The sequence below is a fragment of the Myotis brandtii genome, unplaced genomic scaffold (assembly GCF_000412655.1).
Source record: "Myotis brandtii unplaced genomic scaffold, ASM41265v1 scaffold133, whole genome shotgun sequence".
Taxonomy (NCBI): Eukaryota; Metazoa; Chordata; class Mammalia; order Chiroptera; family Vespertilionidae; genus Myotis; species Myotis brandtii.
This window is the reverse complement of record NW_005354718.1, coordinates 3,476,509-3,502,625: the sequence shown is the minus strand read 5'-3', so window position 1 is coordinate 3,502,625 and position 26,117 is coordinate 3,476,509. Positions and strand designations below refer to the sequence as shown.

The 26,117-nt window shown below is 39.8% G+C and overlaps 1 protein-coding gene and 1 pseudogene across 1 annotated transcript in view; both read right to left on the bottom strand.

Moving 5' to 3' along the window:
- The window catches only part of STARD9 (StAR-related lipid transfer (START) domain containing 9), a 107,589-nt gene that overhangs the window by 53,004 nt on the left and 28,468 nt on the right, over positions 1-26,117 (bottom strand). The window contains exons 3-9 of the mRNA XM_005860343.2: positions 14,256-14,372; positions 13,070-13,102; positions 12,923-12,984; positions 10,670-10,782; positions 7,850-7,919; positions 6,999-7,071; positions 1,827-1,894 (exon numbers count right to left, since the gene is read on the bottom strand). Coding sequence (XP_005860405.1) covers positions 1,827-1,894; positions 6,999-7,071; positions 7,850-7,919; positions 10,670-10,782; positions 12,923-12,984; positions 13,070-13,102; positions 14,256-14,372 — 536 coding nt within the window. The remainder of the gene's footprint in view (positions 1-1,826; positions 1,895-6,998; positions 7,072-7,849; positions 7,920-10,669; positions 10,783-12,922; positions 12,985-13,069; positions 13,103-14,255; positions 14,373-26,117) is intronic.
- On the bottom strand, positions 21,486-23,396 carry LOC102251664 (annotated as a pseudogene).

The window sequence follows — 26,117 nt, the reverse complement described above, 5'->3', positions numbered from 1 at the left end:
CAGTCATGGGGAGGGGCTGTGGATGGTGGGCTGGTCGGCCCCACCTCCAAAAGGGGTGGGGGTGGCCAATCGGAAGCCAGCAGCCTGGGGGAAGGGGCATGGGTGGTTGACTGGCCGGCCCTACCCCTGATCAGAGTTGGGGGGCCGTTCAGGGGCAGAACTGGCTGGGGGGAGGGACTGCAGGAGGTTGACCAATGGCCCCGCCCCTATTGGGGTAGGGGGCTATTAGGGGCAGGGCCTACTGTGGGGAGGGGCTGAGGGCCGATCAGGGTGGGGTGGGCCGATTGGGGGCAAGGCCAGTCAGGGGGAAGGGCCACAGAGGGGTTGGCCGGCCACCCGGCCCTTGATCGGGGTGGGAGAGGCCGATGAGGGGCAAGGAGGCAGGGGAGGAGCCATGGGATGTTGGCTGGCCGGCCCCACCCCAGATCGGGCCGATTCGCTGGCCTCAGTGGGCGTCATAGTGACCAGCTGTCACGGCGTTACGGTCGCTGGCTTCTTATACAGTGGGGCCTTGACTTACGAGTGTCCCGACTAATGAGTTTTTTGAGATACCAGCTGTCTCTCGGCTGATTTTTTGCATTGAGTTGACAGAGTAATTTGAGTTAACGAGCTCCTTAACGAGTCAAGGCCCCACTGTATATATATAGATAGATAGATAGCTTTTTGGTATAGTCACTTCCCCTCTGCCTTTATTGTTTTACTAGAGGCCTGTTGCATGAAGAGATTCGTGCAATAGGCCTTCCTTTCCCCTGGCTGCTGGCACCAGTTTTCCTCTAGCACCCGGCACCCAGGCCTTCAATCTGGCCGGGCTCCGGCCGAAGCCAGCTCCGGAGCCGTGAGGCTTCGCTGCTCCACTGGCCCCGTGGCCATCGCTGCTCCACCCCTGGGCCGTCAGGCTTCACTCCACCACTTGGAGCCTACGTATGCAAATTAGCCACCATCTTTGTTAGGTTAATTTGCATACTCTCCTGATGGCCTGGTTAGCGTAGCAAAGGTACAGTCAATTTACATGTTTGTCTATTATTAGGTAAGATTTCACACACTAATGGCTTTATGGTATCTGTGTCATTACTGTCAACTGTCTCAAATTCCTTTTTTTAAATAAATGGGCAATAGTCAAAATTTATACTTCTGATTAATTGATATAGTTCATTCCAGATAGCACTTAGTTGTTTTTGGGTTTTTTTGCACTTAGTTTTTAAGGGAATGCTGTACCATATTAATTATTTAGCAGTTTTAAAATAAGAAAATTTCCTTATTTCATCTTACTTTTCTGTGACCACATTGTCCCCAAGACTTTCTTTCTGGACATGTGACTATAATTCATGCTTCATTCTAATATCTAAAAGACAGTGTCTTTTCCCCAATGCCACAATATTAAAAAATAAAACAAAACTTTTTTTAGTAATGTAGAGAGATGCACAAAATCAAAACTAAGTCAAAGGAAAAAAAGTATGCTTTTTAGAGCAGCAGTTTTCAATTCTGGCTAGCACTGAGCGCTTTAAAAACTACCAATGCTTGAACTCCCCTGACCCCTCTAATATCCTGATTTATTTGGTCTAAGGTGCAACCCAGGCACTGGGAATTTTAAAAGGTCCCAGGTGATTTTAATGGACAACTAGGTTTGAGATCCCCTGACACAGAACTTTTCAGTTCCTAGAAGCTATAATTTCTTAACCTAGTATTCAAAGAATATGTTTCTTTTGTAATTTCCTCAGGATTGTTGAAATATGAAAAAGGTTAGAACAAGATTATTCCCTAAAAAATGAGCAAGAATAAGGTCATTGCCAAGGGAGTAATTCCCCTTGGCTTTGAAATCTAATTACCTGCCTGCTAGGTCCACAAGGTTGATCTTGCTAGCGACTTCAGAGGGGAGGTTATTCTCCAGAACCGCCTAAGGCAGAAAACACATTTAAACCTTGTCATTTGGAACAATGAGGGTTTTTTTTTCCCCTTAGACACCCTCCTAACCAAGGTGATATTTTGGGTTTTTAGCCAACTCATTCCAAAAATCTATATTCAAATGTGCCAGATGAGATCTCAGTATCTGATAGATACAATCAGTAAGCTCTGGGTCCTTACTTCACTGAAAATATAAGCAAGACTTCTACTGAAAAAACTGGGCAAATCCCCAAAAAGTCTTCTGAACACAATGTTCAGGGACACCAAGAATTTTAGTACAATTTACCAGGCAAATGCTCAGCTCTCCTCCAGGGCTCCCACTCTCACAGCAGGTTGGGCCCCTGCTGGAGGTTTGGTTTGTCTCTCTTGTTAACCTGAGTCACATCAGGTTAACTGGCTACAGCAGCGACTTTCAACCTTTTTCATCTCATGGCACACAAACTAATTACTAAAATTATGTGGCACACCAAAAAATGTATTTTTTGCTGATCTCACAAAAAATTAGGTGTAATTTTGATCATTCACACTGGGTGGCTGTTGTGTCAGCTGTTTTCATTTTTCTTATTTGACATTCTAAGGGAAAAGAAGTCAGCACCCCTGACTAAATAGTCAGGTATTGCATGTTTTAAAACTTTGCAGCACACCAGTGTGCTGCAGAACATGGGTTGGAAATCGATGGTCTAGGGCAGTGGTCGGCAAACTGTGGCCCCTTGAGTGTGGCTCTTCCACAAAATACCACGTGCGGTCGCGCACGTACAGTGCGATTGAAACTTCGTGGCCACACTCAAGGGGCCAAAGAGCCGCAGTTTGCCCACCACTGGCTAGGGCAAGCACTCTGCATCTTTATATTATATTCAGGGGCATCCAGCCCTCAAGAGCAAAAGTACTTTTCCCTATTTTTCCCTCTTTAATTCAATGTTTTTGTTGTTTTGTTTTAATGTTGTACATCCATCACCAAAAATCCAGCTTTAAAATATTTCCCAATTTTCCTCAACTGTGTTTGCAGTCAGTCTCCATTCCCATCCCCAGCCCTAGGCAACCACTCACCAACTTTCTGTTTTTATAAATTCGTCTTCTCAGGATATTTCATATAAATAGAATCATACACTATATGGCTTCTTTCACTGCATAATTATCTCAAGATTCATACATTTTGAGGTGTATATCAGTAGTTCATTCATTTTTATTGCTGAGTAGTATTCCATTGCATGGTTTATCCATTCACCTCTTGATGGACATTTGGGTTGTTTTCAGTTTTGAACAATTACAAATAAATTTTATAATTTATTACAAAATATATTTTATACAAGTACAAATATTAATATTTGTTTACAAGTCTTTGTATGGACATTTTTTGGTCTTGGGAAAAATACCTAGGAGTGGATCACATGGTAGGCGTATGTTAAATTTTTAAAGAAACTGTTTTTAAAAGTTACTGTACCACTTTCCATTCCCACCAGTAGTTACTGTATGAGAACTCCAGTTCCTATACATCTTGCCACTATTTAGAATAATCACTGTTTTTAATTTTAGCCATTTTATTTAATAGATTTTTAAAAATTGATTTCAGAGAGGAAAGGAGAGGGAGAAAGATAGAAACGACGAGAGAGAATCATTGATCGACTGATCCCTCACTGAGGATAGAGCCCACAACCTGGGCATGTGCCCTTGACGGGAATGGAACCTGGGACCCTTCAGTCCACAGGCCAACGCTCTATCCACTGAGCCAAACCGGCTAGGGCTAATTTTAGCCATTCTAAAAGGTGAGTAGTGATATATCATTTGGTTTCAATATGCATCCTATAATAATTAATGATGTTGGGCATCTTTTCAAGTGCTTAACTGCCATCTGTATATTTTCTTTAATGAAATGCTGGCTCCAAATTTTTACCATTGTTTTGAGTTGTTTTATTAAGTTTGGAGAGTTCTTTATATATATTCTGGATACAAATACTTTATCATATATGTATGTTTTACAAACAAATTCTCCCAATCTGTGGCTTTTCTTTTTATTCTCTAATAGTGTCTTTCAAAGAGTAGAAGTTTAAAATTTTGACCAATTCCAAATTTCCATTTGTTCAATTTGTATTGTTAGTGTCATAACTAAAAACTTCACCTAATCAAAGATCACAAAAGTTCTCCCATGTTATCTTCCACAAGAGTAATATTTTCAGGTTTTATATTTATGTCTATTATCCAGTTTGAATTAATTTTTAGATAAAGTACAAGGTATAGATCAAAGTTGTCTTCCTTTGTTTTTATTTTTTTAACATATGGATATCCAATTGTCCTACCACTATTTGTTGAAAAGACTACTAGACATTCTCTATTGAATTGCCTTTGCCACTTGGTTAAAAAATCAGTTGCCTATATATGCGTATAGATGTTAAGTGCAGTATTCTTTAAATGTAAGGTCACATTGGTTGAAAATGTTGCTCAAATCTATATTCTTGCAAATTCCTGTCTAGTTGTTGCTACCAATTATTGAAAGTGGGGCACTGAAATCTCCAATTACTGTTACTGAATTGCCTATTTTTCTTTTCAATTCTGTCAATTTTGGAGCACATACATTTAAAATTGTTGTATCTTCTTGATGAAATGTCTGTCTCTAGTATTTGTCTTAAACTCTTTTTTTTTGTCTGACACTATTATAGTACTCTAACTCTCTTACAGTTACTACGTATGTGGTGTAACTTTTTCCATCTCATTACTTTCAACCTATCCCTTTTAATCTAAGGAGTGTTTCTTATAGACAGCATATAGTTGGGTCTTGCTTTTACCTAGTTTGATAATTTGTATCCTCATCCATTCACACTTAATGTAATTATTGATGTGTTCAGAATTATAATTTTTGTTTTTCTATTTATTTTCATGATGTATGACAATGTATACATATGATAAAAAACAATAAAGCATTATATTATTGTTTTATATAAAATTTTATTCTTTTAATGACATTAGAGGAAATGAGAAAGAATATATCACTCTATTTTAGCCTGAAAGATTTCCTTTAGTGTAAGATAGGCTGCTAGCAAGAATTCTGGATGGGTTTTTGTGTGTGTGTGTGTGTGTTTTCAATGTCGGAATGTCCTTATTTCATCTTCACTTTTGAAAGCTAGTTTTGCTGCATATATAAATCTTGGTTGACAGTTTTATTTTTTTATCACTGTTTTCTGGTGTCCAATACTTCTGATGATAAGTCAGCCATTAATCATGTAATTGTTCTGTACATAACAAGTCATTTTCCTCTACCTGATTTTAAGTTTCTCTTCCTCATTCAACAGTTTCACTATGAGGTGTCTGGGTATGGCTCTGTTTGTGTTTATTTTATTTGGCATTCTTAAGCATCTCAGATATGTAGATTAATGATTTTGAACAAATCTGGGTAATTTTCTTGGCCATTATTTTTCACAATTTTCTTATGACTATTCTCTTTTCTCTCTTTCTGTAATTCCCATTACATTTATGTTGGCAGACTTGATTTTGTTCCACAGGTCTGAGTGGCTCTGTTCATTTTTCTTCAGTTTGCATTTGTCTTCTTCAAAAATAATTCTTCTGCCATCTCAAATCTGCTATTGAGTTCCATTAGTGAATTTTTCATTTCAATTATTGTACATTTTGATTCCAGAATTCCCATTAAAAAAATTTTATATCATTTTAGTGAAATTTCTTACAGCCATTGTCATCATGCTTTTCTTTAATTCTTAAAATGGTTTGCTTCAGTTCTTTAAACATATTTTTATTACCTGCTTTGGAGCCACTGTATACTAAATCCAATATCTGGAGCACTTAGAGCCAGTTTTTATTGACTGTTTATTTTTTTCTTAATCATGGGTCACACTTTATTTGTGTTCCATGTCTAATCATTTTTGGTTGAATACTAGATATTTTAGATAATATATTGTAACACCACTTTATTCTGATTTTTTTCCTACTTAGGGTGGTAGAGTGGTTGTTTTGTTTGGTAACTTGCCTGGAATAAATCTTTAAAATCTGTCTCCCCTAATATGCAGACAATGCAGTCTCAGTAGGTTTTTCCCATGGTTGTTTTCAATTTTAAGCTTGGCTTCTTAGGAGCCACCCTTGTATCTACATAGCTTAGTGTTTAGGCAAAGATTGGTCAGAAGTTGTCATCAAATACCTTGAGCCAAAAAGACTTCTATTCTCTGTTGACGGATCTATGTGGGCTAGAGAATAAATTAAAAGGTCAGGCAGTTTTTAAGTTTACCCCAGCATTCACTAGTCACAGGGCCCTCTGTGTCTCCTCTGCATGTATGTGCAGATGCTGCCAGTCAGGGCTGTGTGGCTGGCTTGAGTCTCTATTTAGTCTCTGCTGTGTATGTGCACAGGATATGTGTGGATCTCATCACAGCCCCTATGGCTGTATCATCTCTCAGAATCCCTGTTAAATCCCGTTAGCCTGCCAGTTCATTCTTGCCTGAAACAGAACCACAATCTGAGACTAATGGAGCCACTGGCCCTCCTTATTCACTTACCACTGAGATCACCACCTTAACTGACAATGCCCTAAATCAATACCTCTGGTCCCAGCAGCAACAAAACTGCTGGTTTTCACAACCTTCCCTCCCCTGATTGAACTACCTTATTAACAGAGATAGGGATGGGAGCAGCCCAAGAAAGTCCACTATACTTGAGTACACTATACAGCTCATATGTACAGTGTACATTCAATAGTTTTCTTGAATTTATGCTTCCCAGTTTATCATATGTCTGTGATCTATTTTTAGAATAGAGAAATGGTTACTTTTGACAGTTTTGTCCAGCTTTATGGTTGCTTTTTGGGGATAGGGTTTATTGACCTCCTCATTCCATCATAATAGAAGTGAATCTTCTGTTCTTTCATTTTAACGGTTATTTTTATTTCAATCTTGCTATTTGCTTTAAATGCTCATACTGATCACAGATATGAAAGTTCTTTGAAGTGTTAAAAGTAAATATAAGTAGAAGATATTTTAATTAGTCTTATTAAATGCCTCTACCCTTTCTAGGTGCACAGCTTACTAGACCTGTAAATGGAAGAAGTCAAAAGGGACTAGGAGAGGAAGAAATCTAACCAAATATAAGAGGAAACCAACCTGTGTGTAGTGGATAGTGAAGATGGCATGGGATCTGCTGCTGGCCTCATGAACATGGGTAGCTGCTGTGATTCTACATATACAAGGTAAGACAATTAGGACGAGATTGTTTATGTCTGGTGAATCCTTGAGGATCCATGGGGAACACAAGAAATGCTAGTGTTGAGGCTTACAGATGAGAATCATAAAACATCCATATTTAGTCCAGTATATTTAGGAGATGGTCCAATGAAGGCAGAAGCAGTATTCTAGGAACTGATATCAGAGAATAAAAGGGAATGTATCTTCATGCTAAACTACATTAGAACTTTGTTTTTAAGCAACAGAAACAAAAATCACAGTTGAAAAGTGGAATACTAAAGAGTAGTATTGGAAGAATATCCCCAAGAACCCATTAAATAAAGACAAGGGGAGGTAAAGAACTTGCTGGAGAAGAAACCTCAAAGACAAAGAATGTTGTGATTAAACAAAGAATATTAATCTTATAGTGCCAGAAAGACCTTTAAAAGTAGATCTTGAATTACAGTGCAGAAAGACAAATACTGCTTAAGCCAGATAGAATTCAGTCTCTCTCATAAATTCATTCCAATGTTACGTCAGGAGAGCCTTCCCTTTACCTAAATCTAAGTCAATCATTCTTCAGTTTAAGACCATCTCATTACAAGTGAGAAGAGCACTAAATCTTAAGTCACTGCACCTTACCGTGGGTACATTACTGTTGTGAGAAAGGCCTCCTGAATAGGAGCTGGGAGCTGCAGAGGTAGATATCATCATACATGCCAAAGGGGGATGAGAACACAGGACTGAAGAATGAGGCTCAAAAGAATGATAGGAACAAACAAATGTGTTACCTGTTTGCTATTCCCTCCTCCAAGAGTTGAATTACTTGCTTATAGTTGGTAACTACATGTTGAGATAAACCTATCAGATTTGTGAAGGAGAAAAAAATTAAATAACATTTTTGGTAAAGTTCAACCTTTCCCTCTAGTTCTTGAACTTTATCATTTCTACTTTATTTTTTTCTACTTTATATTATTGAATAGACATGAGAGAACTTTCTAAATCATTCAAATAATAAATTAAATCAAATATTTATTGGAAGCCTACTGTTAAGTATTGTGATAGGCTCTGGAAACATAGGTCTCTGCCCTCACAGAGATTATAATCTAAGACTAATTCATATAGCAGTTACGCCAACAACAACCAACCAATAACAATAAAATCCCTTACAATTCTGCTATGTAGGTTATAAAAAAAGTTTCATATAATACTTCATTTGGTCTTCATTAAATTCCTGAAGTATACAGGTACTATCTCCCCACAATATGACAGACTCAGTTTGACATACAGTAGATATGTCCCTATCTTCCCGCAGTTTACAGTCATGAGCAGTTATACTATACATGACAATCTGACCAAGTGTCACAGGAGTAGGATAATCAATGCTCAGGAAATCAGAGAAGTGGTCAGGGCGGGCTCCATGGAGGAAATAAGACTTGACTTTGGCCACTGTAGAATGGGGAAGATTTAGATAGGTGGAAAGTTGCTTGAAGACATGAAAGTAAATTTTTATGACTGATTACTTAGCAAATCAAAAAGGGCCATCATAACTGTGCTAGTGAATCTCTATATCAGAGACTCAGAAGCAAAGTAACTACACAGGCTCATTGCTAAATACAGTTACTCTAAATGTTAGCACACTAATTTGAACACTAACGTTTTTTAGTAAAGAATTGTTGTTATTTAGATGTGATACAAGTTTTGTGGTTATGTTTTCTTAAAGAAAATATTCCTAGAGGGGATAAATGGTGATGGAAAAAATAAAAAGGCAGAAAGAAAACATTCCTACATTAACTCAAAGAGATATCTGCACCTCCATGTTCATAGCAGCATTATTCACAATAGCCAAGACATGGAAACAACCAAAGTGTCCATCAAATGAATGAATGGGTAAATTAAGTTGCAAGATATAGATATATATAGATATAGGTACATATATATATGATGTATACATATATATACAATGCATACATACACACACACACACACATATACATACACACACACACATACACATATACAGAATGGAATATTATTCAGCCATTAAAAAACAACATGGGTGGACCTTCAGGGCATTATGCTAACTGAAGTAAGTCAGACAAAGAAAGACAAATACTGTATGAGCTCACTTATATGTAAATTCTAAAAAAACCACCAAGCTCATAGAAAGAGATCAGATGTGTGGTTACCAGAGGTGGGGGAGAGGGGAGAGAGAACTGAAGGAAGGTAGACAAAAGGTACAAACTCCCGTTATAATTAAGTACTAGGGAAGTAATACTGTACCACATGATGACTACAGCTAACATTACTGCGATATATAGGATGTCCCAAAAAATGTATACACACACTTGGGATAATTATAAAGGCAGGTTTTATTACAATATATTTCATTTTCAAAACTGAGCTACCAGCTGTTAAAGTGTGCATAGATTTTTTGGGGGCACCCTATATATGAAATTGTTACGTAACTCCTAACGGTGCTCATCAGAAGGAGAAATTTTTTTCTTTTTATTGTATTTATATGAGATGATGGATGTTAACTTTTTGTGGTAATCATTTCACAATATGTGTACGTCAAACCATTATGCTGTACACCTTAAATTTATATAGTAATGTATATCAATTATATCTCAATAAACCTGGGGAAAAAATTTTTAAAAAGAAGGTCCTGAAACAAACAAAAGAGCTGGATAAAATATAAAAAACATCAGCTTGAAGGAAGGAAGGAATAAGCAGATAGTAAAAATTTTACAGGCCATATACATGGGAAAGATGAAAGCTCAATAAGATAAGGCCAGCGTCTGGGACAAAGGAAACTCCAACTGGCTCCCAACAAAGGAAGTGGTATCTTTTCTTGTTTTCAGTCTGTCATTTATGATGGAAAGTTTGGGGAAAGATACAGGTAGCAGAATCATGACTGGCACACCTACTGAGTCGTCCACTAGCCAAGCCCTGTTCAGAGAGAGACCAACTCTTGATCTTTCATATCCCTCACCTTGTCAGGATTTAAATGAGTATATTGCTGAGGCAAGAAGAGCATAAAATATACATGCTACTTCTTATGAGTGGCCTGAAAGGGTAAAAACTTCTCCCACAGAAGAACTCAACTGTTCCTACTTAATAGTAAGACTAAACCTAATGGAATAAGACACATGGTACCAAACACCAAATATCATGTGTGATGAGGAAGCAGCTCAGACCCTGCCCTGTGTCTGATATCTCCCCATCTCCCTACCACCGCCAATGGAAGAGAAAGTACCCCGAAAAGAAGACTAACTGGCCTAGGAACCAGCCGGGCCCTGCTAGATCTGACACCGCGGACCTCACCTTTTCCATACCACTTACCCACATCACTACATCCATTTATTTTTTCATTAGCCTTCATCACAGCTTGTAATTAAGTGCTGTTTTCTGATTCATGCCCACAAAAGTATAAGCTTGCCTATGAGAAGAGGACTTTCTTTTCTATGTATCTGTACATACCCTGCATCTAGTATAGTAGCTGTTCAGAGTAAGTAATCATTATACAACTGTTGACTGAATGAATGACCATTAGGAGGGTTTCCCTCGCTCTGGTTTGGTCTCAGACCTCCAGGACCACAGTGGCTCACCTTGAACATAGGGCCCCATCTCTGGGTGCTCCCTGACCCGCAGGGTATAGGATTTTTTTTGATCAGATGGCTTCAACAGATCCCTCACTCGTTCATTATAGATTTCCAGAAAACTAGAGACATGAGGAAAAAGGCACATAGTTAGATTTTTTAAAGATGGTAACATGTTTTCAAAATTAAACTTTGAGGCCCTGGCAGGGTAGCTCAGTTGATTATAATCAATACAACAAGATTTCGGGTTCAATCCTTGGTCAGGGCACATACAAGAATCAACCAATGAATGCATAAATAAGTGGAACAACAAATAGATTCTCTCTCTGTCTAATCAGTAAATAAAAAAAAATTTTTTTAAATTAGATTTTGGAGGAAAGCAACATGATTAGATTTTCAAATAAGTGGAAAAAAAAAACACCAAACCAATAATCAGAAGGTCCTAGCTCTTGTTCTAGTTCCATCCCTGACCCTCTAAGACCTTGATCACACCAGGTTCCCCCTTGAGTCTCTTTCTACATGTGTACAACAGGGTTTTCAGCACTGGGTATCAACACTTCAGTTTCAGTTTCGCACATTTCAGCACAATGTCAGTACTGATTCAAGTTTCACCTTCAAGAGGCTATTTCAGCATGGTTTTAGGGTATGCTGCCACCAGCCTGCCCCCTGCTCAGGCCGCCACAGCACAAAGTCTACGAGCTTGTTTGGTGAAGTGGTTTTCAAATGTGATCTTTGAGCCCTCTCATTCTATGAAGGCATCTCAAGGGCCACTCCTGAGCAACGAAGGAAGCTTGTGATCAGGGTTTGGTCCCTACCCCTAACTTCAGTAGGACAATTCTCATTTTACCTGTTTTATATATGGGGATTCTGTTTAAGATATGCTCTATCTTGTAGGAATCTACTGGCATGTTAATCCTTTTAAAAATAATAACAGCTATGACTAATTATTAAAATAAGTAAAGATATTGATACACAAGAAAGCACACTTTCCACAGAAAGGCCTTCCTCCCCAGAACCCAGATGCTTGCCTATGGAGTCAACCGTCAAAAAAGGCTCCATGCACACTCTCCTGATCAATTATTCTCCTTAACTTTCTCATATTTAGACACAAGAACCCTAAATGTCTCTTAGAATAGTGGTTCCCAGACTTCATGGACAATAAGACTTTTAATATGCATATATATGTTTATACACATACACACAAGCACACGGGTTTGCAAATTTTTATAAACTTAAAAAGGTAAAAATAATGTTCTCAATAATTTAATTTTTAAAATGAACATTTTCTCTTTTCTGAATGATAAAAATGTTCTGGAATAGATAGTGATGATGGCTGGACAACTTTGCAAATATCAGGAAAAGTCACTAAACTGTATACTTTAAAAGCATGAATTTTATGGTTTACAAATTACATCTCAACTAGAGGCCTGGTGCACGAATTTGCCCATGGGTGGGGTCCAGCCAGCCCGCCCCAATCAGGGTCAATCAGGTGAGGCCAGCCGGGGGATGTGGGGAGTCCTGGGCGGTTGGTGGGCCGGCCCTGTCCCCTGGTCGAACTCTGGTCAAACTCTTGGTTGAGGGGACAATTTTCTATTACCCTTTTATTATATAGGATTTTTTAAAAATTGAACAACACAAAAAAAGAATACAGAGAACTAAGGGCAATTGGTCAACATTTTCACTATAAACTGGTTAAAACTTCATCTTGGAGCAGCCAGCACCAGTCAGTCTGGGAACGAGAGTGTGGGAATGACTGACCTGGAGAACAACACAGTGGGGGCTGGAGGAGAAAGTTTAAAACAGGGGTTCTCAACCTTGGCTGCACATTAGAATCACCTGGGAATCTTTTTAAATGTTGTGGCCCCACCCCATAACAAAGAAACAGAATTTCCGGAGGATGAGGCCCAGAAATCAGGATTTTAAAAAGATTCCCAGGTGATTCTAATGTGCAGCTAAGGTTGAGAACCACTGATCTAAAAGCTAGTATGAAACTGGACAGAGAGTGAAGGAAAGGAAAACAGACCGTCATGGCAAACTGGTACAAAGGAGACACCTGCTTGTTAAGCCTCAGGAAAGGAATTAAGTTTTCTACAACCCAAAGACCTAAGTACGTTTCTCATCTTCCTATACTGCAAGATATTTCTGCTATGGCTTTCCTCCATTCTTCTGGATGACTCTGGAAGCAAAGAGAACAGCTGAACATGCCAGAATTTGGAGTGGAAATAGAAGAACATTAGGCCCCAGAGCCTGGCAGGTTCTTACCTTACTTTTATCCTACAGGAGGAAGGCGGTGGGGCACATTCTTTCTCCCTGACGAAGAGACCCTGCATGAACCAGAGAGTTGGAATTTCACTGGAGTGTACAAAGGAGACCTACTTTGAGAGGATCCAGTCACAAGAGAATCTATACCTCACATATCCGCGGCGTCAGCCCGACAGAGGCCTGGAGAACAGAAGGAAGGAAAGCATTACTGTTCACTCTCGTTGATGCTCCTCGCCCAACACCCACCCAGGAGCTGTCAGCAGGAGGACACTGTTCACTCTCGTTGATGCTCCTCGCCCAACACCCAGGAGCTGTCAGCAGGAGGATGGGCACATGGCTCCTTGTGCTGGCCTGTTCACTCCAAGGAGTTTCACTGGTACTGTGGCGAAGACGCTATTCGCAGTGCTCTCAGGAGGAAGGCACCAGATGAGAGGCAGATCACCAGCCCAAGAAGGAAGAAATACCTGCTTTTGTGAAATGAAGTTTCATCCTTCTTGGATCAACCCACTTTCTCATGGTGTTTCCTCCCAGAACCTACCTCCTGTTGCTACACCCAGGAAAAATAGATACAGGTGTTCTCAAAACACACATTTAGAGAGAAGTGACTTCTCTTTTAATCTTGGATCTAGTGCTAACCTGTACTCAGGTTAAAGGCTTTATACCCCTGAGTTGATGGGCATTTTCTTCTTTTAACTTCAAATATATAAAATCACAATAAACATGGACATAGTGAGCATGAGCTGAGCCCAAGGCAGTAAGGATAATCTTTCAGGAGGAATAGTGTTCTAAAGAATGTTAGTGCTGTCACTGCTCCACCAGTTCACCTCAGCAGCGGACTTCTAACTCTAAAATAAAGAGGTATTCTTAAGGAACTCTACCCTTCTAATTTTCCATGATAAAAGAAGGCTTTCATAAGTCCTACATACTTTAGAAAGCTCCCATCCCAATAGTTGTTTCTCCTGCTTCTTTCTAACACTCAGGTCAAACACATGTAGCCTCATTTCTGCTCAGTCCTAGCCAGCACTTAAGACTCAGGCTGGGTCTTATCAATGATATAAGAAATTCAGAAGGACTGACAAGGTCTGCTTCATCAAAGAGAGTTGTAAAATTCTAAGGTTCTTCGGGGTTTAATAAACAGAGCTAATTATTCAAAGTTTACCCTTCAATTAAAGGGCTGAGAAACCTACTGGCTAATACAGAAGAGGGCCCATTAAATCTTGTTAAAGTTGACTGATTATGAAACTCACATTCTCTCTCTCAGTGGTTAGGACCATTCGAGATTCAGACTTGCTGTGCCATTAGGAAGATATCTCATTCCAATTGCAATACTCACTGGGGTCCCCAGCATGGTGTATGTCTTCCCAGAGCCTGTCTGTCCATAGGCAAAAAGGCAGATGTTATAGCCTTTGGCAGCTCCATTCAGTACTTCAGTCCCCAAATCCTGAAACACCTGTAAAAACACAAGTAAAAAGCATGTCACTGTGGTCCTTTTTCCTATAGCAGACTTAGAATTATTTTTTAATCTAAAAATTTTGCAAAATGTTTCAAACCTGCATGACTATACATTCTCCACCATTTCACAAGAATCAATTCAGTTTCAGAAAAAACAACTGCTAAGGAAAATTCATTCATTCATTCATGCAAATACTTTTTAGGTGCTTACTGTATGCTGGGCACAATGCTAGATGATGAAGTTACAAAATAGATATGGGCCTTACCCAGTTTGCTCAATGGATAGAGCGTCAGCTTGAGGACTGAAGAATTCTGGGTTCGATTCCGGTCAAGGGCATGTACCTCAGTTGCAGGCTCCTCCCCAATGTGCAGGAGGCAACCAATCGATGCGTTTCTCTGATATCAATATTCCTCTCTGTCTTTCCCTCTCTCTTCCACTCTCTCTAAAAAACTAAAGGAAAATATCCTCGGGTGAGGATAAAAAATAGATATCTATGGTCCCTAATCTTAATTCAAAGACATTCAAGCAAATCACTTAAGAAAGACCATGTGGCCCTAGCTGGTTTGGCTCAGTGGATAGAGCGTTGGCCTGCGGACCAAAGGGTCCCAGGTTTGATTCCAGTCAAGGGCACATGCCCAGGGTTGTGGGCTCGATCCCCAATAGGGGGCGTGCAGGAGGCAGCCAATCAATGATTCTCTCTCATCATTGATGTTTCTATCTCTCTCTCTCTCCCTTTCTCTTCCTCTCTGAAATCAATAAAAAATATTTTTTTTTAAAAAAAGAAAGAAAGACCATGTGCATTAATTCTTTTTCCTTCCCACTGTAGAAAATGTTTCATATAGTCAGTCAGGAAAGCTACAATAAAATATTTCCCAGAATGTATACAAATTCAGGGTCTCAGGACACCACAGTGAGGATCAGTTAAGACCAGAAATTAGAGAGTTTCCCCTACGGATCTCTTCCACATGCTCCCTCCTTAGATTGATCCTAACAGCTGGCTGGTTCTGCTGGTCACTCATCTCTATGGCAGTCAGTTTTAGTGAATCAGAAACAGCCAGAGGTCCTCACGTGAAAACCCACATACAGTAATTTGTATAGTGCTTGAAAGTCCTGTTGCACTCTGTTAGGCAGACCCTGATCTCAGGAAATATAGCCTGGTTTACAGGGAAGACACAGCTCCCCAGTTCGACAAGTCCTCAGCAGGGTGCCACATGGAGATCTGCACCCTGAGACTCTATGGTGGACATCTACCCTTTGTGTTATTGCTGCTCAGCACCCTAATACTCTTCCTATTTGGGGGACTCTCTGATTGTGTCACTCTTGGTGGGAAGCAGGACCCAACCCTCCACGACAGAAGTCAAACAGGCCAGAGACTCCTTTCTGCCTCCTGGCAGGCAGAACACCAACATGTGAAATAAGGCCAGCCAACTGGGTGTTCCAACTTGGATTTTGAGAGAATGACACCAAAACGGAGCAATTGTGAGTAAATTCTCCATGGTGGAATCAAGAGCCCAAGAGCACTGCACCTTGAACAAACAGTGGTACAAGTGCCAAGTGTGGTGACCAAATCAGACCAGTCTGTGATATGGCTTTGCCTGGCTTCCCCGCTGCCTAGGATCCCATGGCTTCCTACCGATTTTTCAACTTTCCCTTTAATTCTGTGAATGGCTTGATATGTTCCAAATTAGAACGTGGCCCTCATGGTTCAGAGCTGTGTGATCCTGGGCAAGTTACTTAAACTTTGTAAGTCTCAGTTTCTTTACCTGAAAAGTGGGTATTTTATATCGCTATCACAGGTTTGTTATGAAGATTAAGTGAGATAATACACATAACTAGGGGCAACAGGACAAAGACAGAAGTTGCTGACTCAAGACTACACTGCCCTATTCTATGTTTTAGCAGCTGCAGTTAGGCTTCTGGCCAGTGAACTGAGTGTTTTGTTTCTAATATTCAGATAGAGGCCAAAAGAACCCAGGAAGTAGTGAAAGACTGAGGCCTTGTACCATTCCCACCCCTCCCCAATCTCCCTCCCAGCTCTGTCCTTCTCCCTCGCCAGTCATCCACTCCTATATTAGCAAAACTAAGAATCTGGCAGGGTTCCCTTTGACTCCTTATATCTGTCTGGGTTAAATTCCCAGGGATTGAAGGAGGGGTCGTTTCTCTTCATCAGACCATTTCAGTTGGCTGTCATCCATTTACTAGCTGGAAAATGTTCCACAAAACTCAACCTTCCTTTGTAGTGCCCCAGCAATAAGTGGGAACAGAGGTGCAGACAGAGCCAGGCCACATCTATTGCAAATGCTCTTTCTTCCCACCACTCACACACACTCAACAGACTCAGTTCAGTGGATTGTGAAGAAAACAACAAAATAAGGGCCCAATGCAGGGGAGGGAATATATGTAATACTTTCAATAATAAAGATTTAATTTTAAAAAGAAAACAACAAAATGTTACTGTGTCCATGCCTTTACCCAAATTCAAATAATTGCATGGAGGTTTTATAAAAAACATCTTTGAAGATACCATTTTCACTCAAGAGTAAAAGATGTCAAACAGGCAAAACCAGTAGACTCCAAACTTTGAATTGGTGGAAACTGTTAAGATATAGCTACCCTTCTTCAAGAACTGGGATGCTAGCTCAGCATAAGTTCCAGGAAAAAGCACAGGCCTAGATAGAGTACAACAGGGCCAGATGACACCATGGTCTACTCTCACCATGGTAATATAATAAAGCAATGGAAACAGCTCAATGTGAATATCAAGAACAGTTTGAAAGCTAAAATAAGTCACCAATAGGTAATCTAAAGCTAGACTATCCAGTTCAGGGGGAGAGATGGGCAGTGTGACTTTTTTCTCTGGAGTATAAGTAGACAGAAGTGTTAAATAGACAGGCTAACTATATGTAATAGAGTACTTCCAGTCTTCTTAAGTACTAACTAGATAGGGGACAACCCACTGGATGCTGTTGTATCGGGACTCCCAACACCTGAAGACAAAACCAAAAGCCTTGCCAATACCTATTTCCTAAGGGCAACTGAATCCAGGAGTAAGAATTTAAAAAAAAAAAAAAGTTCTTAAAAGAATGAGAAGACAAGCCACACATTGGGAGAAAGTATTTGCAAAAAACACATCTGATAAAAGACTGCTATCCAAAATATACAAAGAACTCTTAAAACTCAACAATAAGAAAATGAAAAACCCAATTAAAATATGTGCAAAAGATCTCTACAGATACATCACCAAAGATACAGAAATGTTAAATAAGTATATCAAAAGATGTCCAACATCATACATCATTAGGGTTACAAATTAAAACAAGGAGATACAACCACCTACTTATTAGAATGACCAAAATCCAATACACTGACAACACCAAATGTTAACATGGATGGGAGCAACTGGAACTCTCATGCATTGCTGTTTAGTAGGGTTTTTTTTCTTTTAAGACTCGTTTATTGATTTTTAGAGAGAGAGGAAGGGAGAGAGAGAAAGAGAAATATCACTGTGAAAGGAGAACATCAATAGGCTGGCTCCTGCACACCCTCTACTGAGGATCAAAACCACAACCTGGGCATGTGTCCTGACCGGGAATCTAACCCATAGCCTTTTATTTATTTTTATTTTTATTTTTGAAGCTAAATGTAATTTGATTTTGTTTTATTAGAAAAGATACTCAGCAAGGTTTACAATCACCAGTCAATTAAGATTGACTTACAAGAACATGAGGCAATAAAATAAAAAATATAGGTACCAACTATATATCTGAAGCACGTCTGTTTGGCAATTTTTTAACAAACCAAAATTTAAAAAGAACAAAGAAGATTGCAGATTACTTCGAAGATACAGAATAAAGCGATGAAGTGCTTAAATAAAAGAAACAAAAATGGTAAGAAAACACATTGCTTTTCTTTTGAAAAATAAAATCATACTTGCTACAGATCATATGAATAATACCCTTATTAAACAACCATTCCAGAATGTCTTATGGTACCAGTGCTTTTATTTGCACTTCATTTTACTTTATATGGCTCATTTCATGTATATAGCTCTTCACCCTATTGTTTATGAATAAAGTCCCCATAACCTTTATTTTAAAACATTTTTAAAGTAAATGAGATATGACTTATGTATCATGGAACTTACCCATTTTGGAACCAAAGGCTTAGTTCTATATTTTTGTCTATTCTTTAAAAATCTTAGTGTAAAACTGCTGGTTTTTATATCACTGTAGTAAAGTGAAAACTCCTCAATCAGGAGTATTTTCTGCAGTTTGATTGCATATAACCACATACTTTACAATATGTCCTTCCAACAGTACGGAAATGATTGATTTCACAGTCACTGTCAGAAATGAGCGCCATAATTCTATTATGGGTATAAGTCCTCCTGCAAAGACTTTCTGGAAAGATGTTCAATGTGTTTTGTTCTTAAAGATATTATGAGTAGTACATAGTCCCTTAAATCTGAAAAAGACATTTATTGTTAAAGAAGGTGCTTTATTAACAATTCCTCTGGCAGCACTAGTGAATTATAATATCCTTCAATATTATTTCTACCCATAATATATACATTTAACTTTCATGTCTCTAGAAAAACATCTACAGTACATTTCATAATATAAAAATATATTACAAATCTGCTGAATTATTTACAAGCAATGTTCTATTATCTCTATGCAACATTTGTTTGATACAATACTAACAAGTTACACATATTTCCATTTCTGTAAGTTAAAAAAAATCCATATGGTTTCTTACTTAACCCGGCAAGAAAGTGATTTTATTTTCCTTTACAAAAACAACTTTGATGCATAAAGGATTAAGTTTGACAACACTTTAAAAAAATACAATTTTTCTCACATTAAGACAAAACTAATAAACCAAATGCTTTCCTCGGGGGGGAAAATTAGAGGCTTATGTAGGTTAAAATGAAAATAGAGGATTACTAAAATATTTGAAATAAAGGTTTTTCAAAAACCATTAACAGATTAGTTATATAGGTAAATATTAACATACTGTACTCCACAAGAAAACCCTAGTCCTGAAAAGGAAGTCATCAGACATACGGCAACACTCTAACAGAAATTTGCAGTCCTAATTTGAAAGACGAATATTTAGTTCAGTAGTCAGCAAACTGCAGCTCGCAAGCCACATGCAGCTCTTTAGCCCCTTGAGTGTGGCCACGAAGTTTCAATCGCACTGTACATGCGCGCCCGCACGTGGTATTTTGTGGAAGAGCCACACTCAAGGGGCCGTAGTTTGCCAACCACTGATTTAGTTGATTGCAAATGTTCACTGTTTGCTTAAATACAAATTTTACACTTTTCTTATTAGAGTTCTGCAAAAAAACTACACACAAATAGCAACCGATCACATCTATTTATAATTGACTAGAGGCCCGGTGCACGAATTCATGCACGGGTTGGTTCCAGCCAGCCCACCCCGATTGGGCCGATCAGGCCTGCCGGCCAAGGGAAGGGGCCACAGGAGGTTGGCCAGCTGGCCCTGCCCCCATCAGACCGGTTGGCCGGCCACAGTGTGCATCATAGCAACCAGTCATTCTGGTTGTTTTGGTCATTCTAGTTCAGTGATGGCGAACCTATGACATGAGTGTCAGAGGTGACACGCGAACTCATTTTTTTGGTTGATTTTTCTTTGTTAAATGGCATTTAAATATATAAAATAAATATCAAAAATATAAGTCTTTGTTTTACTATGGTTGCAAATATCAAAAAATTTCTATATGTGACACGGCACCAGAGTTAAGTTAGGGTTTTTCAAAATGCTGACACGCCGAGCTCAAAAGGTTCGCCATCACTGTTCTAGTTGCTTGGCTTCTATATATATAGATCATTTTCATTGCCTAAATATGTCCTAATATTACTTCAAATCAATAGACACTGTCAAGATAAATATCCTTACAGTGCTTTTGGTATTTGTAGGGGAACATGTTATAATTGTTTTTCTTTCCAATATAAACTACTGTGATCACTAAAGGGGCGGGGGAGGGGGGGAGAGAACAGCAAGCTTGCAAAGCCTTTAAGAAGTTGTTCCACTAAGTCAGTGATGGCGAACCTATGACACGTGTGTCAGAGGTGACACGCGAACTCATTTTTTTTTGGTTGATTTTTCTTTGTTAAATGGCATTTAAATATATAAAATAAATATCAAAAATATAAGTCTTTGTTTTACTATAGTTGCAAATATCAAAAAATTTCTATATGTGACACGGCACCAGAGTTAAGTTAGGGTTTTTCAAAATGCTGACACGCCGAGCTCAAAAGGTTTGCCATCACTGCACTAAGTTGCCAAAAGAGTGTTTGCTCAGTCTTCCACAGTACCATTGCATGAAAATGTGGATATACAGTAATCCTACATAATAAAAGGCTAATACGCAAATCAATCGAATGGCAGAATGACCAGTTGCTATGACATGCACTGACCACCAGGGGGGCAGATGCTCAACACAGGAGCTGCCCCCTGGTGGTCAGTGTGCTCCCACAGGGGGAGTGCCACTCAGCCAGAAGTCAGGCTCATGGCTGACGAGCGCAGCGGCGGTGGTGGGAGCCTCTCCCGCCTACATGGCAACACTAAGGATGTCCCAACTGACATCTTAGGCCTGCTCCCCACGCCCAATTAATACTAGAGGTCTGGTGCACAGGTTCATGCACCAGTGGGGTCCCTCGGCCTGGCCTGTGGACATCCCCCAAGGGGTCCCAGATTGCAAGAGGGCACAGCTCAGGCCAAGGAACCCCACTGGTACACATTGGGGGCCGGGGAGGGACCGCGGGAGGGCTCCAGGGCATGTCCGGCCCATCTCACCCAGACCCCATCAGCCAGAACCCAGCAGCAAGCTAACCTACCGGTGGAGCGTCTGCCCCCTGGTGGTCAGTGTGCATCATAGTGACTAGTCGAATGGTCGAACGAATGGTCGGACACTTAGGCAGAAGAGCCTACTTCATTCACAGAATATTTACACTAAGCATAAATATTATTCTAAATACTGGATTTAAAAAAAAGAAAGGGAATTGAGTCTAATGTGCAACTTTTACTAAACCCATTGTCAGTGACTAAGACTGCAGGTGTCCCCACTTGTTTGCTTTTTATGTATTTTTTACTTCTTCAACCTCTTCTGCAGCATTGTTCTGTATATGTTTGGGTCCAAAAGCAAGGCAGTATCTTTGGGTAGCTTTGATAAATGAATTACTTTAGTTTTTAATTGATGTCACTCACTTTCATTCACCCACACATCAGGCAGAATATCTTCTGACATCCAATGAAGCAAAAGTTTTATCTTTCCAGAATCCTCTTTTCTCTTAGCTTTTACAGTACTATGAAAAACACTGTTTCCCTTCCCTAAACTTCCTATATGAGCTGAGAGGTTAAAGCATATGGCTTGATGTCTTATCGCATCCAGTGTTTGTGCATCGAAGAAATCACGTGGTCATGGTAACGAGCATCGTCTTTTGTTCTTTAATTTCCTTCTTTTGTTCATTCCAGCTTTAGAAGGAGATTCTTCTTTGGCCTTTGGCTGGCTAGAAACTTTTGAGGAGTTCTGCTGATTGAAGGGTGTGGGTACGTGGTGAGCTAGACCTCCCTGAGAAGCAAAGCTGGCATTGCAGCCTCCAACAACACACTTGAAAGGTTTGCCTCCACTGTGTGTCAGCATATGCCTCTATAACCAACTCTGACAGGTTGACAGTGTTATATACTTTACAACCTTTCCATAAGCAAATAAATACCTCTCATCACTGACCATCTACATGTATGGAATGGATGTGATCTGCCAGATCTGGATTAGAGTTGAAGCAAGCCTGGCCCTGGTCCCAACAACAATTATAGACAATATTTTTGTTTGAAGAAGTAGTGCTTCCTTGTCCATTCATCATTGCTGGAGTTGAACACCCACTGGAAATTGTGTTGTCTACATCCCTTATAATACTGCTTATGAGTTCTGTAGGTAAGACGTCCTGGTGGGCTCCACTGAGTTCCCTGCTTCAGGTCTCTCTAGGCCAAAATCAAGGTTACCAGCCAGGCTGGGCTCCTAGCTGGAGGCTCTGAGGAAGATTCTCCTTCAAGCTCATTCACATTGTTGGCAGAGTTCAGGTCCTTGTCACTATGGGAATAAAGGCAGCAGCAGTTCCTTGCTGGCTGTCAGCCTGGGGCGGCCCTCTCTTCACAGCCTTTTAGTGTATGGGACGATGCCCAACCAACTGAGTCACTCCAGTCAGGGCTGTTTAGCAGTTTTTTTAAAACAAAACTAAACATACTAGCCCTGGATAGGTGGCTAAAAGAACTAAAAGGCTGTGGGTTCAAGTCCCGTTCAGGGCACATATCTAGGTTGCGGGTTCAATCCCCAGTCAAGGTGCATACATCAGTGCATACATCAATGTTTCTCTTCCTCCCTTCCTCTCTCTCAAAAATCAATAAAAAGACTCTGATTTGGAAATTATTCCTGGAGTCCACTAGTGTTAATAAACGGGGTTCCTCCCTTTTTCAAAAAAAAAATCAATAAAAACATATCCTCAGTCAAGGACTAAAAAACACACCAAAAACTAAAATTACTCTTATCACACAATCGCACTCCTTGAGTTGAAAACTTAAGTCCACACAGAAACCTGCACACAATATTTATAGCAGCTTTATTCATAATTGTTAAAACTTGGAAGTAATAGAAATGTTCTTCACTAAGTGAATGGATAAAGAAGTAGTGTTAATTCAGACAATGGAATATCTAAATACGCTAAAAAGAAATGAGCTACCAGGCCATGAAAAAATATGGAGTAACCTTAAATGCATTTTACTAAATGAAATAAGCCAATCCGAAAAAGCTATATACTGTATGATTTGAAGTAGATGACATTCTGGAAAAGGCAAAACTATGGAGACAGTAAAAAGATCAGTGATTGGCAGGGAAAGGAGGGATGATAAGCGGAGCACAGAGGAATTTTTAGGGCAGTGAAACTATACTATATGATACTATATGTTGTATACATGTCATTACATACTTGTCAAACCCATAGAATGTACAAAACCAAGAATAAACCCCAGTGTAAACTAGGACATTGGGTTCTGATGTGTCAATAAATGTAGACTCATCAATTGTAACAAATGTACCACTCTAGTGTGAGATATTGGTAGCTGGAGGGCAGAAGGTAAATGAGAACTCTGTACTTTGTACTCAGTTTTGTGTTGAATCTAAAGCTGGTCTAACAAATAAAGTCTATTTTTATTTTGTTAACTCTCACCTGAGGATATTTTTCTACTGATTTTTAGAGAGAGTGGAGGGGGAGAGACACAGAGAGAGAAATATTGATATGAGATTGAGACACTGATTGGTTGCCTCCGCATGCGCCCCAACCAAGCCTGGGGATCGAGCCTGCATCCGAGGTATGTGCCCTTGACTGGAATTGAACCTAGTCTGAAGGCTGATGCTCTATCCACTGAGCCAAACCAGCTAAGGCAAATAAAGTCTATTTTTCAAAAGTAAGATCGACATAATAAATCTTAAAGAATAGACTCCCCACATCCTCCTAGGCGGGTTGCTTAGTGATTAGAGCACCAGGTTCTATTCCCAGCCAAGGGCACATACCTGGGTTGCTCCTATTCCCAGCCCAGGTTGGGGCACATGTGAAAGGCAGCCAACTGATCTCTCTCTCCCCCTCCTCACCTTCCCTTCCCACAAAAAAAAAAAAAAATCAATGGAAAAAATATCTTCAGGGGAGGATTTTTTTAAAAAAGAATAGACTTCCCCAATATCAGCAACATTATCAGACATACCCTTCTTGAAAACAGAATCAGCTAAGTCACTGAAGATTTCACGATGACTGTTTTAAGTACAAAATAATGGCTGTCTGTATTTCCTAAAGACATTTTTCACTGGTAGATTTTTTTTCTGGGACAAGAGATGGTAATTGATGAGGGTAATAGTTTATCTGGAGGACAACAGACAGAACACGAAGCTCAGGGTTGAACTGAACAAACACAGCACAGTCCGTCAGATCCAGTTTATCATCATTTGCTGGTAGATTTTTTTTTTTTTGCTTGCTTGTTTTCAGTAGTTCTGTAGTTCTTTCTATTATATTTTACTAGAGGCCCAATTCACGAAATTTGTACAAGGGGCTCAGCCCTCACAGCCCCAGCTTCATCCGTAAGGTCGTCCAGAAGGTCGTTCAGCTGTCTGGTCCAATCAGCATATTACACTTTTATTATTATATATGTTCTCTAAACCCCAAGTAGACTCATAACAAAAAAATCTGTTTCTTCAATTTAAGGTAAGAGAGTGTTCAAAACAATGAAATAAATACTGATTTTAAATACAGGTCTCAGAAGTTGTTGAATTAGTGAGAAGAGAAGTAGGAGGGACATTTCAACTGCTGGAAACTACTCAAACATATGTTTTCACTAATGCTGTTACTTAGAAAAACCTCAAGTAATCCAGAGTTGTACTTACACTGCTCACCACACAGACAGATGCTGAGGTAAGATTGATACTATTTGTGGATTTATTGACCCATCCTCTCTCCAAACTTGTGGTAGACTATATAGAAAAGTAGGGTTCAGAGTCTACAATTTGAAAAGAGAGCGTTCATATAAAATATATAACATAATGGGGCCTGGAGTTGCATAAGGGCTTAGAATGATTCCTCTTCCTCTAAACAGCTATACTTATAGTTTAGTGATTAAGAACACAGGCTTTGTTTTTCCCCATCAGATCGACCCTGTTGATCTAACTAAACTATTTGCCAGTTTTTGTCTGATGCATTGAAAAAAATGAAAAAAAAAAAAAGAAAGAAAAAAAAAAGAACACAGGCTTTGGAACTTTCTAGGTTCAAAACCTGGCTCTTTAGGCAAGTAACCTTACCTCAGTTTCTATATCTGTTAAATGAAGATTTTAAAAGTACCTAAAACTCAAATGGTTTTTGAGAAGATTAACTGTGACAGTGGTTCTCAACCTTCCTAATGCCGTGACCCTTTAATATAGTTCCTCATGTTGTGGTGACCCCCAACCATAAAATTATTTCCGTTGCTACTTCATAACTGTAATTTTGCTACTGTTATGAATCGTAATGTAAATATCTGATATGCAGGGTGTATTTTCATTGTTCACGACCCACAGGTTGAGAACCGCTGCTTAGAACAATGTTTGGCACAAAGTAAGCACTAAATAAATGCAAGCTTTTATTACTAGAGGCCCGATGCATGAAATTCGTGCATTGGGTGGGGGGATCCCTCAGCCCAGCCTGCACCATCTTCGCAGTCCGGGACCCCTCAGGGGATGTCCACCTGCCGGCTTAAGCCAGCTCCCCGGAGAAAGAGGGCCTAAGCCAGCAGGCGGACATCCCTCTCGCAGTCCAGGACTCCTCACTCCTTACGGCCCGCCTGCTCACTGCTCCTTACCTCTCGACTCGCTGCTCCTTAGTGCTGCCGCAGAGGCGGGAGAGGCTCCTGCCATCACCGCTGCGCTCGCCTGCCGTGAGCCTGGCTTCTGGCTGAGCGGTGCTCCCCTGTGGGAGCGCACTGACCACCAGGGGGCAGATCCTACATTGCATGTCTGCCCCCCAGTGGTCAGTGCACATCATAGCGACCGATCGTCTGGTTGTTCTGCTGTAATAATTGCTTAGGCTTTTATTAGATAGACTAGAGGCCCGATGCACAAAATTCATAAGATAGGCCGCCTTCCTCCAATGGACACAGACACTGGGGTGGTGGGGGCTTTCCCGGAGTGGGAATGGCTGGGGA